This window comes from Myotis daubentonii, chromosome 6 (assembly GCF_963259705.1).
Source record: "Myotis daubentonii chromosome 6, mMyoDau2.1, whole genome shotgun sequence".
Lineage (NCBI taxonomy): Eukaryota > Metazoa > Chordata > Mammalia > Chiroptera > Vespertilionidae > Myotis > Myotis daubentonii.
This window is the reverse complement of record NC_081845.1, coordinates 1,605,566-1,620,030: the sequence shown is the minus strand read 5'-3', so window position 1 is coordinate 1,620,030 and position 14,465 is coordinate 1,605,566. Positions and strand designations below refer to the sequence as shown.

At 46.9% G+C, this 14,465-nt stretch overlaps 1 protein-coding gene across 3 annotated transcripts in view; it reads right to left on the bottom strand.

The window, feature by feature from the left end:
- PDE10A (phosphodiesterase 10A) overlaps positions 1 to 14,465 on the bottom strand; it is a 151,079-nt gene that overhangs the window by 53,651 nt on the left and 82,963 nt on the right. For all 3 annotated transcript variants that reach the window (XM_059699876.1, XM_059699874.1, XM_059699875.1), the window contains exon 2: positions 2,668 to 2,796. In XM_059699876.1, the coding sequence (XP_059555859.1) occupies positions 2,668 to 2,796 (129 nt within the window). The remainder of the gene's footprint in view (positions 1 to 2,667; positions 2,797 to 14,465) is intronic.

The following is a 14,465-nucleotide window of genomic DNA, read 5'->3' as shown; positions in this document are numbered from 1 at the left end:
TGCCGCCTCCTGGTGGAGGTGTGAGGTGTGGGGGCAGCCCTTCCTGGGCCCCTCTGCTGGCTGCCTGGGCTGCATGAGTCACTGGGGATCCTCTCTCCCGCCGGCACCAGTTTAGCACGGGGGCTCCCCTTCCGGAGTCTCGTTCACTCAACGTGCCCTTCTCCCCACACACACTCATGTTCTGCCACGTGCCACAGCCAAGAGGAACAGTTACCTACTCCACTCGGAAAGATGCCACCAGGTTCTATGAAAGCTTCCAGCAAAACATTACTCCTGATATTTCACCAACACGGGAGAGACCGTTTCTGCTTTGGTTTTAAAAGACTGAGCTGCTGTGTTAAGACATCTGCAAGTACCTGGCTGGCATGGCTCAGTGGCTGAGGGTCGACCTAGGAACCAGGAGGTCAGAATTCGGTTCCCGGTCAGGGCACATGCCCGGGTTGTGGGCTCAACCCCCAGTGTGGGGGCGTGCAAGCAGCAGCCAATCCATGATTCTCATCATTGATGTTTCTATCTCTCTTCCCTTCTCCCTTCCTCTCTGATATCAATAAAAATAAAAATTTTAAAAAATTTCTACTTGCTAGATATTTTCAAATACACAGTCAACAAATCTGAAATAATCTTATTGTTTATCATCTGTCTTCCCTATAAGAAAATGATCTTGAGGGGATCAAGTTTATATATTGCTTATTCCACAATTACATACCCAGGTATTCAATAAATATCTATTTGTTGACACACTAAATGGCAAGCCAGAGCAATGAGGAGAACCTGGTCACATTCCTGCTATAGTCACCACTCAAATAAATGTTTCTAGGAATTATTATCCAACCTTTGGTTAAATAATCCAGGCCAATGTTAAATCTCCAGGAAGCTTTTAAGGGATAGATGGTGAACTAGTTTGCTTTTAGTTCAGATCAAGACATTTGACACATTTTCTGGTTTTGTATTACAAAGAAAAATGATATGAAAGTTCTATTTAAGTGAAAGTGTAGTTTCTGTATCTGAGAGAAGGTTTTTCAGAGAAAGGAGAGAGAGCACCAAATGAAGTTCCAAGTAAACCATTTCAATGACCTGTTTTTTCCTTCCTTGTGATGTGTACTTATAGCCACTGCCCCACTCATCAGCGTCCTGCTCGCTAAAACCATCTAACATTGCAAACTGATTCATGCCCTGGTCACTGAATCGCCTACAACGCACACATGTGCATAGAAAACAACTGTCACATACAAAGCAGAACAAACGCTATTGAGTCTGCGATTTAGGAGCATAATTGAAATCTCACTCCTTCCAAGCATGAAATATTTGAATGAATATTAAATCTTATTTCTAGAATGATGGACAGGCAAAAAATACACAACAGATACATTCTTTGAGTAAAAAAAGAAAAAGTAACTTCATGTATTTGATGAAACATATTTAAGGCAGCTGAAAGCACCAATATTTTTATTATTAATTATTTGACATTTATAAATACACCAATAGCTACGTGGTCTGCTACTGAATAGACATAGAATTATAATAAAAAGTACTGGCCATAAAACATAGCACTGCTGCTCATAATTTTTATTTTTATTTTTTATTGCAGAACTTTTTCTTTCTTTCTCTTATAGAGACATAAGTCAGTCTCTATGCGGTCTCCACTTCCGGTCCTCGGGTATCAGGGTTCTCTCCTGCGAGTTTTCCAGTGATATTTAGGAAGTTTTTCTGTGTTTTAGCCGTAATACCAGCTTGTTCCCGGGAGCATGTCCGTGCACATCCGCTTACTCTGCCGCCATGTTTAATCTCCGCTGCCCATAGTTTTTAGATCATTTGAGTTCCATCAATCCCTCTCTCGAGTACCAAATGCAGAAACTTCAAAACCAGAGCCAGGAGCATCAGCGCTGAGCACATGCTCGCAGCACCCGCCTAACAGCACAGCTTCTCAACAATGATCCTTCAGCGTGAAATATAGCGCTTTGCTACACTAAACACATTCCCAGAAGAACAGTATTTATTTTGGTGTTTTTAATATAAAAGGTCTTCGTTTATTTAAAATCATATTTAAAATTAATTTCCACTCTGAAACAATATCCTTAGAAATGAATATTTGGCCAAATGCAATTTATATAAAACCAAAATTATATGACATTCCTCAGATCCTCATATTAATATGTGCGTTCCATCTGGCAGGAAATGGACTTCACATCCCTCCTGAGCCCACATGTCCTCTTGCATCAGAGCTGCTTCTTCCGTGGACGGATCTGAGTGACACTCTAACGCCAAGTCATCAGTTTTCCTACTGTGCCCAGGTAAAAACTGCGTGAAGACTTCTTTTGGCAAAATATATTAACATAAATATAGCTGTGCAATACAAATATTTTTAGAATCATTAATAATCATCATTAAATAAAACCAAGTCTAACATTGCATTTTTCAATGTGTTCACATCTAAATAAATTTTCAAGAATTACCTGTCAAGATATTTTTTAGTCAAGGATCTTTCTTTTCTGTCCAGTCCCCCTCACTCTAACGTCAAGGTCTCTCTTTAAGCAGAATAAAACGATCACAAAGCTGACAAGCTACTGTCTGTCTGCCCCATGTTTCCTTTCCAGCGTCTACTAAATGCCTGTCCTTTGTCACTATAAAGTGGGAAACAATCCACATTCAGTCTGAATGAGAGCTCACCTTCTGCTTTGTTGTTCTTCCTCCTCAGCCATTTCTCTACCGTCTCTGTACTAACACTTTCAGATACAAATTCATCTAATATCTGAGGGTGAAGAGAAAGATATGCCTTCACTTTTTCATCTGTCAAACCTGTAAAGGAATTGAAAAGAATAAAATTAACCCATATGACATCTTCATATACATAAAAGATATAATAATACTGATTTAAAATATGAGAAATACAAGAGCATAAAGATATGTATGCATACAATGAAGTAATATCCAGCATAAAAAGGGAAGATGTTCTGACACATGTACCCCATGAAGAAGCCTTAAAAACAAGTCAAACAGGCCAGTCCGAAGGACAGACATTCACCCTGCATTTCCATCCACACGACATGCCGAGGGGCAGATGCACGGAGATGAGGCATTGAGGGGTCCGGGCTTGGGAAGGGGAGGCTGGGGAAGTGTTGCTTAATGGGTACAGTTTCTCCTTTGAGGGAAGGCATGTTCTGGAAGTAGACAGAGTGATGACTGCACACCGTGAGTACAATCAACGCCCCTGAAGGGCACATTGGCAATGGCAAAAATGGCAGTTTCCTGTTATATATGTTACCACCATAGAAAACAGAAAAAGAAGTTAGAACCTCAGTGATTTAAAACCACAGACATTACATCACGAAACAGCTGTGTTCCGACGGTCCCCGGCAACGTTCCGCTTGAACTGAGGCCATGTCCCAGCTGCGCAGTCACGCCCTACAGGGTACTCGTGTGCGGTGTGTGCACAGCCACCCTGGGTTCAATACCCCCGGTAAAGGACGCTCTGTGACAGCACCAAACGGGAGAGCGTGCCACTGGCACCTGTCAGGTCCCGGACATGGTTCATGAGCACGTTCTGATCATGGATTGTTTACAACACAAACGCGACCCTTGCTTGGGGCACTGAATCTGTCCGTGCAGAGTCATCGTGAAATGTGTTCACCGGTGTTCGACGTCCGGCGTCTATTTCACCGAAATGATTTCCTCGTCTGATGACAGCTGCCCCTAACCCACCCAGGATTTTCAAAGCACTCCCACGTTTCCACACTGAACACAGAGTCACGCTTTGCATTTGGTGCTTCTGTTGCTACGCCACCCTGTGAACTCCAAATCCAAGCAGGTTCCCCACAATTACCACTCGGACCGGCAGCTGCTGCTGCTGCACCTCACTGCAATTACTCAGCAGAACTGCCAGCCTTAGGGCCGGGTGCGTGAAAGGACAATAGACAGAGTCTACTTTGTAAAGAAAACATAGCCCAAGCCAGTGTGGATCAGTGGATAGAGCATTGTCCTGAGAACTGAAGGGTCCTGGGTTCAATTCCGGTCAAGGGCACATGCCCGGGTTGCGGGCTCGATCCCCAGTTTGGGGTGTGCAGAAGGCAGCCGATCAATGATTCTCCCCCATCATTGATATTTCTCTCTCTCTCTCTCTCCCTCTCCCTTCCTCTCTGAAATTAATTAAATTATATTTAAAAAAAGAAAACAGTAAACCTGTCTGACCCCAGCGAACAGGCTGGTGCTTCCCACCAGACGAGGCACAGGATTCCCGGGTGTGACTGCAGGGGACGGAAGTCACGACTCTGACGGCTCCACAACAGAACAGTGTAACTGAGAAGGCAGGTGACTTCTTTCAGTGAAATCAGTACTTAGGTGACTTGAACAACAGATTTATAGAGAGAGCGGGAGATAAAGGGAGAGCTATGGAAAGAGAGATTTAGACACAGAGGCTGGATATTGGTAATCGATTTTTTCAATGAGAACCTATGCTCACCCTGCAAGAGCCCCAATGCTATAAAATTCTACTTAAGAAATTCTACAAGGGGTGACACATCCGGCTCATTAAAGAGAGAGCTCCCCTGACAAGCAAGTTGCCGTCCCAGACACAAAAGACACAGAGTGTTAAGGGAGATGACCTCGACTTGACCTTCAGGAAGACAGACAATGCACAGTGCATGCTTTTGGAGCATCTCCCCCACAACACAGCGGGGAGCTGATGCTGGATGCCTTCCTTACACTTCCTCCCGTCACTCTTGTGGCCCAACTTTCCAGTTCTCATCCTAACTGCCTGTGCGTGTGCCACTCTGCTTTCTCTTCAATGAGCAATGATGATGGCAGAGAGATCTAAACCAGGAGTCTTCCTATATGTGTGACCTCTAGTCCCTGGATGTTCTTCCACCACCACAAGCTCCCTCTTGACTCAAAACTCAATGATCCTTGTCCTCCCTATTTCTTCCCAAAGTGGTTTTAACTCCCACTTTCCTTTTCCTGTTACTATCCCTTTTCTCAGAAACCCGGGCAGAAAATAAAGAGCCATATTGACTCATCCCTCCTTGTCATCTCATTTCATGTTAGGGATTATTATTCAAGTCTTATTTGCCAAATTACAAAATTACACATCTGACAAAATGGACAAAGAATGCTTCAAACTCAACAAGAAAAACGAACCAATTAAAAGTAAATCCAGTATCTACACAGATACTTCACCAAAGAAGATAAATGAATGGCAAATAAGCACATGAAAAGATGCTCAACTGTCAGTGAAGGGACGGTGAAATGAGAAGTGAGATTTCACTACACCCCCAGTAGAACGGCTGCAGTCACAGTCACCGAGGACCCGCTGGTGGTGAGGCTGCCGCGTAACAAGGATCCCCACTCGCTGCTGGTAAGAATGCAAGGCAGCGGTCGCTTGGAAGCCTTCCTGGCAATGTCTGCTAAAGCTCAGAACAGTCACCACGTGATCCGGGGGCTCACTACTAGGTGTCACCTAACTGACACGACGACTTGTGTCTGAACCAAAGCCTGCCTGTGACTGCTGACAGCAGCTCTACTCATGACCCTTCACCCAAACAGCAAGTCCAAGGTGCCCATCCACGGCGTTAGATGTGATTCAGCATTAAAAGCCAGCAGCTACCCAGCCTTGAAGGGATGAGCCACTCCCAAATGCACAGTGCCGAGGGCAGTCTGAAAAGGCTGCGTACCATCAAATCCCAAGCATACAACATCCTGGGGAAGCAAAGCGAGAGCGCGAGCGCGAGAAAGTGGGGGGGGGGGGGGAGACACTGGTTGCCAGGTATTCCACAGGGAGGGAGGAAGACCGAATGGGTGGGGCACGGGGCCGGGGTGGGGGGAGGTGCGGTTGGTCACAGGGCACAGTCTTCTGGCCGTAAGATAAGTAAGTTCTGAAGCCCTAACTCAGGTACAGCAGGGTGGCTGGAATGAACACTGCTGCATTACATACTTGACAGTTGGTAACAGAGATCTTAAAAGTTATCATCCGCAAAAGAGGTACTTATGGGAGGGGATGGGGTGTTAACTAACCTTATTGGGGTAATCATTTCTCAGTACACAGGCGTATGAATCATCAAGTCGTACACCGTAAGCTTACCTGTGAGTCAGTCATTTCAATGAAACTGAAGAACTGCTTCTGTCTAATTATCCTTGCCTTCTACCTACCCGTCCATGTCACCTAAATACACTGTCCCATCCTAGTGCATTCCTCCTGAACAAGGTGTGTCTCTGACCTAAAAAGCAGCCCCTTCATGAGCCCCAGCTGAATGCCCTGCCAGGGTTCTGACCTACATCACTGACGCCCACTGCACACGCCTCCAACATGCCTCGTCTGCATGGATCAGAAGGTGACCCCACGGCCCTTCTGCACCAGCGCGGAGATGGGCTTCCCCATGGCGAGGCAGCCACGCCAGTTTCGGACTGAGAAAGCCAGATGAACACTTACGCCCCTCAGAGTGGCAGGAGAACGACGACAGCAGTGGTTGTGAGTAGAGCTGCAGGAGTAAGGTGAAGTACACCAAAGCCCATCTTCCCAGAACTCAGAAAAGTGCATCTCCAACAGGCAGGCTGATAGTCAGGCACAAGTCGTGCAGCATAAACAAGTTCATACTCGCCCTTACCGGTGTGGCTCAGTGGATAGAGCGCCAGCTTGTGGACTGAAGGGTCCCAGGTTCAATTCAGGTCAAGGGCATGTACCTTGGTTGCGGGCACATCCCCAGTGGGGGGTGTGCAGGAGGCAGCTGATCGATGTTTCTCTCTCTTCAATGTTTCTAACTCTCTATCCCTCTCCCTTCCTCGGGGGTGAGGAGATCAGCAGGTCTGCCAGGGACCGAAGAGCTGCCCTGGAGGCAGCAGCCAGTGACCCGGGAGATGGGGAAGGAGGAGGAGCGAGCAGAGGCCTTGAAGACAGCGGGTGGACAAGGCTCTTTGGACGATGGTGCCCTGGTCGGAGGAACTGATGTGGATTAAAGGCACAAGGACTGAGTGATCACTGACTTTGAAAAATGCAGATAGAATCAATGTTATTAACACAAACCAGCTGGTAACCATAACCAAAGACTAACGTCGAACTCTGCCACCTGAAGGCAAACGTGATGTCTCAGATGTTGAACAGCACGACAGGCAGACAAGCCTGACGCTGCTTCGCTCTGCACCTCAGCCCCGGCACATCCAGTGAACCTGTGGGCAAACTGCAGCTACCGAAGAGCAAGCACAACCTACGCAGGTAAAGAAGCTCTACAAAGAGAATGAAAACCTACCACTCTATGCTGAGATTTTCAGGAAGCGTTTGATAAAATGTTAAAAAAAAAAAAACTAATGATAAACAGTGCCATCGAAATAAACCTTTCGTAGCATGCAATATTTTAAGAAAGCTTTAGAATAGAAAGGAAAGAATATAGGTTTCATGTGATACAATTTAATCTAGTGAAATAAAAAGAAGAGAAAATAGAGAAAAGAGAGGCACAAAAAAAGTGGAATAATATACAGGCAGATTTTGAATTAATAACCTCAGTGGTTTAAAACTTGGATTTAGATAAGATAAGCAGAATTAACAACTGTAAATTTTAATGGTGATTTAATACCCTGGTGAAATACTTTATTTCCATCAGTTTTTTCATTCATCTAAGTGTAAAGGAATTACACCCTAAAGGTGAATGTATGCAAATCCCATATGTTGGCGATTTCTAGGCACCATTTCTTTTTATTGCTTGTCCAATGAGATTTTTAAAAACCATAATATTAATAAAGAAATTTGAAACAAAGAAAAAAAGTTTACTCAAAAAAAAAATGTAAAAGTCATACATTTTCTTTCTTTGCTACAAAGCATACCTTAAGATTTTATTATAAGTTGACCAAGAAATAGCCATTTCCTGGACTTCCTCTATAAAAGTGTATCACTATTTATACTTCTCCAGTCAATGCAGTAATTCATTTAAAAATACTGAGTTCTTACAGTGTCAGGCATTATATAATGTGTTAAATCAGGGAACTCGAGAAATAGTAAGAAGATGAGTAGTCAGACACATACCAAGCTGAAAGGTTAATAATATGCATAAATGAACATAAAGTGTATCGGACACGATCAACTCTAAACACTGAGATTCTTGATTCACTCAATAAATGTTTGCTGAGAGCTTCTATGAACCAGACATATCTCTGTGGTTGATATCTAGGAAACATATCCTCAACCTTGTGGAATTCTGAAATTATCTTTAATGCCGGTTAAGTCTAGCCAACAGAAACTAGTGACAAATTAATGAGGCAGTAGGCAATGTCGAAGGTGACCCAGCGTTTCCAGCTCAGGTGACTGACGGGAATATGAAAGGCAGAGGGCAGTGACAGGTTCATGGAAAAGAAGCTGGTTTGAGTTTCAGACCTGCTCAACTGCAGGTGACTGTTGGGCCACCTATATGGTGACGTCAAGGAGCCAGCAGGAAATACTAATCTGCAGCTCAGAAGTCACCCATATTGATTATCGATTTACAAACACATTAGATTGCCCAGGAATACTGCAGTGCATCCCATATGGCAAAAGAAAATGTTAATTCCCATCTTCACCCTATATGACTTTTTTAAATTACGAAAGAAAATTATACTAAGTATAATCTCATTAGAAAGATTAAGTCATTCTAGAAAAATAAAAATCATGCATGTATATTTTTCAATTAGATCATATAATAAAACCTTTGACCAATCACCTCTTTCTTCAAATCATCAAGACTCAGATTTACAGATAAAATGAACTCGAATGAAAGTCTGTAAGTTGGTCTCCGATCATAAATTAAAAGAACGCATTTTGAGAGAAGAGACACTAAAGATGCTCGCACACGGCTGCACACAGTGGTCCTGGCATCTTCGCAGAGAGAGGAGGCTCCATCCCACAGAGCGAGAGCGCAGCAACCGCTCCTTCAGGATGTCAGAGGGAAGAAGGAAGAGAAGCTCTAAGAAATGAGAGCTCTTATGTCTTCCATACATACATCAAAGGAGTTCATCCAAGACGACATTTTGACAAGATTGTTTCTTTATCCTTTGTCTCCACATCTTTCTGTTCCTGGGCAAGTTTTGGCCCCATTAACAAACCCTGACCCAGGCTGTCCCTGCTCCCAAGGCTCACACCTTCCCACACTCCCTGCTGGTGAGGACGGAGCCGGCAGCCCAGGAGCCCAGACGTGTGACGTCCGCAATGGAGTGGAAAGTCAGAGCACAGACGATGGGCACCTGGGGTAAGGTCACCCCTCTGCCTCCCTCTACTTCTGTATAACAAGGTCGGAATTCTCCTCCAACGTCATGTTCACGGCTGATAAACAAAACTAGGCCAATAATTAACCAATAGGAACACATTAAAGGTTAATCATATTACCTTCAATTCCATATTTAAACCCCAAAATATAAAGTTTTATGAAGCATTAAAATTAGTTTTTCTGGATCATGTGGGAAGTCCTTTCCATGAATTGTTAGTGCCACTGTGTTGTTTCGAAATTCCAACATTAGAATTGGAAACAATTTACGTATTATAATGAAATTTAATCACATCAGAAAGACTGGCAATAAGAACACCTATTTCCTAATGTAACTGCATTAAAAGAAAAAATAAACAATGCTGACAGGACCCTCTGAGGCTGAAGTCAGGAAAGGCAGCCGTCTCCCGAAGCCCAGCCTGGGCGAAGCCTGGCTCAGCATGGCCCCACCTATCCTCGCTCCTTATTTTCATACTAAAAATCATAACATTTAAAATAGTTCAAGAGAGAGAAACCAAATGTCCATTCACAGGGTGGATTTCTTTACAACATCCTTCGTTATTAACCCTACAAGCCTGGGGAAGTCATGAATTTCACCTTCTGAAGCAACATGAAAGGTCTCAATTTTTCACCTATCTATAATAATAAAAGGGTAATATGCTAATTAGTCTGGATGTCCTTCCAGACAACCTTCTGGACGAAGCCAGGGCTGCAAGGGAAGCCTGGATCCCGGGTGCCTGCCGGTGGCCAGAGGGAAGCCGGTGCCAGCAGCCAGGGGAAGGAAGGCCAACTCTTGCACGAATTTCGTGCATCGAGCCTCTAATTTTATATGAAAATAGTAGCATTAGCTGTTCTTCAAGATAACTTTCAGATAAATATTTAATTGAACACCGCAGGTAAAACAAATGACATTCTCGACCCACTACCCTGAAAGCGCTGCGGCTCCCCCGGCGCATTATTTCCTGATGGAAAGCACTGGCCCGGGGGAAGCCAGGTGCCAGGCACACAGGGCTAGTTGCTGGCGGAGCAGACTCCAGTCGGACCCCAGACCGCCGCGGCGCTTTCCGAGTGAGCGCTGGTCTCTCCCCGTGTCCTGTGGCCGCACCACAATCTCCACAACGGGGGCTTCACCCACAGAAACGCACCGTCCCGGCCCTGCAGGCCGAGGCCCGGCCCAGGAGGGGCTGCACCCTGCCTCCCGGCCTCGGGGGAGAACCTGTCTCGGCGGGTGGCACCACTGGCCCAGGTCCCACTGCCTCCTCCCCTCCGGGTGTCCATCTCTCCCTCTGCCATCGGACTTAGTGCCCAAACAAGTCATCCAGAATGAACTCATTTCAAGATCCTTAGCTTCGTCACATCTGCAAAGACTTCCTCCAAATAAGGTCATAGCCACAGACTCTGCAGTTAGGTTGAGGGTCGATAGCTTGGGGGGGAGGGGGAGTGGAAAAATATAGTGGAAGAATTCCATGTAAGGAAATAGATCCTGTAACTAAATTACATTTAGAGAAAAAATTTTTCATTTATAATGCTAATAGTGAGACACCCAGAAAAAACACACATGATGCCAGGGTAAGCCAGGGAAAGATCATTTTAAAGAAAAGACCCCAAGTAAGGTTTTTTTCCTTTAACCTTTGGTCGAGAATATGTTTGTATACTTTCAGAGAACAGCTACAAGACCATGTGGATTCCTGTAACAACGGATCACAGAAAGCCAGCCACAAAGACAGAAGAGACAGTTCAGAGATGGAGATGGTGGAAGACGCCTTGCCATGCTAGCAGTCAGCAGCTGTGCGGCGCTGCAGGGTGCCCAGGACCAGACCAGAAAGGACCGGACCTGCATTTTCCACCATCCAGAACCAACATTTCATTGCTGGCATGTACACATGAACTTTTGGATATTGAAACATGGACTCAGAACTTTTGGACACTGAAATTGGGACTTGATTATTTTTTAAAGAAAAAATAAGGGGGAGATGTGGGAAACTGTTTATTGTCTTCACTATCTGATAAGCATAGACAGAGAACTCCCCCCCCCCCCCAAGGCTGGGTGCCTTTGAAGCCCTAGCAAAGCTCGGAGCTAGGCGCCACCTCCGTTTGTCCAGACAGTGGTAGCTGAAACTACTCCCCCATTTATTATTAGGTAAATCCTTGCTGATGGGCTAGTCTGCTTGTTACTAGGGGGTCACCTGCCTAAGGGCTATGCTATGGGTGCATCCCAGATCAATAAAAGCTTGGTGAGGCCTGAGCACGGAGGAAGTCCTTCGGGACTTGCCGCCTGGCCCCCCAATATTGCAAAATTATCTCGTGTCTTTTTCTCTCATTTGTTGTGCGGCTCTTTCAGATACCGAACCCTACTCCACGCAGAACGTGGAGGGAGTCTTACTCGACAGGGGGGAGCATGGCTCTGTCCTCCAATTCACAGGCCCTGGTTGGTATCCCCGGAAATAGTGAAAAATTGATTGCTTAGGGAAAAGGTGAGGATATGGAGTCAGGCAGGCCCGGACCCAAAAGGTGTCTCTAACAGGTGGTAACTGCGTGAGTTTGGATAAAGCGCTCAAGTCCCTGGGCCTCGCGTTCCTTTTGTTTGATGAAAGGACACAACCCCGGTCGCATGGACTTTTATGGTCGGTACAATAATAAGAGGCAGCACCAGCACCGGGCACCACCCCGGCTCCTGGGCCTCCTCCTCCCTCAGACGATGCCTTAGTCCGATGACACCCTGGCCTCCCTCCCTCCCGAGCACACACCTGCTGGCACAGCCCTGAGCAACCCGGGCTGCCCAGCTCTGCGTGCACCCACAGGCTGAGTTACGGGGTAACCCGGCTGCCCACCTCTGCGTGCACCCACAGGCTGAGTTACGTGGTAACCCGGCTGCCCACCTCTGCGTGCACCCACAGGCTGAGTTACGTGGTAACCCGGCTGCCCACCTCTGCGTGCACCCACAGGCTGAGTTACGGGGTAACCCGGCTGCCCAGCTCTGCGTGCACCCACAGGCTAAGTTACGGGGTAACCCGGCTGCCCAGCTCTGCATACACCCACAGGCTGAGTTACGGGGTAACCCGGCTGCCCACCTCTGCGTGCACCCACAGGCTAAGTTACAGGGTAACCCGGCTGCCCAGCTCTGCGTGCACCCACAGGCTGAGTTACGGGGTAACCCGGCTGCCCAGCTCTGCGTGCACCCACAGGCTGAGTTATAGGGTAACCCAGCTGCCCAGCTCTGCATGCACCCACAGGCTGAGTTACGGGGTAACCCGGCTGCCCAGCTCTGCATACACCCACAGGCTGAGTTACGGGGTAACCCGGCTGCCCACCTCTGCGTGCACCCACAGGCTGTGTTACGGGGTAACCCGGCTGCCCAGCTCTGCATACACCCACAGGCTGAGTTACGGGGTAACCCGGCTGCCCAGCTCTGCATACACCCACAGGCTGAGTTACGGGGTAACCCGGCTGCCCAGCTCTGCATACACCCATAGGCTGAGTTACGGGGTAACCCAGCTGCCCAGCTCTGCATGCACCCACAGGCTGAGTTACGGGGTAACCCGGCTGCCCAGCTCTGCGTGCACCCACAGGCTGTGTTACGGCGTGCGGTACAAGAGGCTCTTTAGCTGCGCACGGAACCCCACGCGAGCCTGGCCTGAAGTACCCAGCCCGCACCCTGTTAAAGATGGGCTCGCCCTGCGTCTCCTGCCTGACAAATGCTTCATGAGAAGGAGCACATGGCGGCCAGCGAGCAAAGCTCAGCACAGCCCGTCTCCCGCCGTCACTGCGCCCCAAGCAGACAGAGCACATCGGGCTCCCTCGCTGGGACCCACGCTGACAGACGCCGCTCCACGGGCCGCACTCCCTCACTCGCTCCTGGGTGATGTTTACACGCTGATGTTGTCAAGTCTTTGGAGTGGCTACTGGTCTTGAGATATTTTTGGCTCACACGTCCTGAAAACATTAGCTAGAGCAGAGAAGTGCCGTCCAGAGGACGGTCTTCCAGGCAATTTGGCTCAAGAAATTAATGGAAAAGTCACTGACTTGGGACTGCATTTTACATGCGGGAAAACAGTAAAAAGTAATCGCAGATGGTGTGAAAGGATGTGACCGTGGATTATCCCATGTGACTGTGTCCGGGCAGCAGCCCTGGCGAACTAACACCCCCTCCTTGCTGACCACCTTACACTTCTTCCTAAAATACGTTCAAAGACAGACTGATCTTTTTAACCGCTGCATTGTGTGAAGAATAAACATGCAAAAACAGACTATTAATCTGCTCTGATATGTATAACATGCAAATGTATGCCTACAGTCTTCCTAATGTTCACATTTAATTGCTTCCACCAGGAGAAACAATCAAGATAAGTGAGTCCTTGAGTAAGAATTAATGCAATGCATATAATAATATGTTTTACCATCTGCTTTCACAAATGCATGCGGGAAATTATGGCAATTCAGGTTATTTTAGTATATTAATATCAAGGAAAGAGCATATTTTGTTTATCATGTTTTCAGAATCAAAACCAATTTTCTCAAGTACTTAATTTTAAAATAGGAACAACTTAATTTTCTTTAATAAAGTAATAAGCTAGCCTCTCGACCAGAAAACATCTTCAAAGTATTTGGTGAAAGATGCATGCGAGGTGGCATATTTAGTAAATCCACTTTCAAACAGCAAGTCTCTCTCCACCACCCGCGTGATTTTTAAAGGCAGGAAGGACACTGCATTCCTCATCGCCTCCCCAGAGCCCGCAACGATGGCCAAGTCTTGTTAGGAGCAGGATTCACGTTCTATCCGGCCGACACACGCACCGAGTTAGCTGAGAGGGCGCCACTGCCCCAGGGAACAGTCAGGCTCCTCTGAACTTCGGGTCACATTTCCACCCACCGATCACTACGTAAGGTGTTCTATGTGTGTTTCAAAGACACCTCGTTTAGTCTACACTGTGGGTTCGTGAGCGCTGCACCTAACTCAGGTCTGCACGACACTGCTCACACTTTCTCCACGGGGCTCATGGCAGCCTCCTCGTGCCTAGCAGGACCCCAGACAGAGCAACAGCACTAGGCCTGGGCCACTGTACACAGCAAGGTCCCCGACACGATGCACAGAACCCAGCTGGTGTGGCTCAGTGAGCGCGCGTTGACCTATGAACCAGGAGGTCACGGTTCAATGCCCAGCCAGGGCACATGCCTGGGCTGCGGGCTCCATCCCCAGTGTGGGCATTCTCTCTCATCCTTGATGTTTCCATCTCTCTCCCTCTCCCTTCCTCT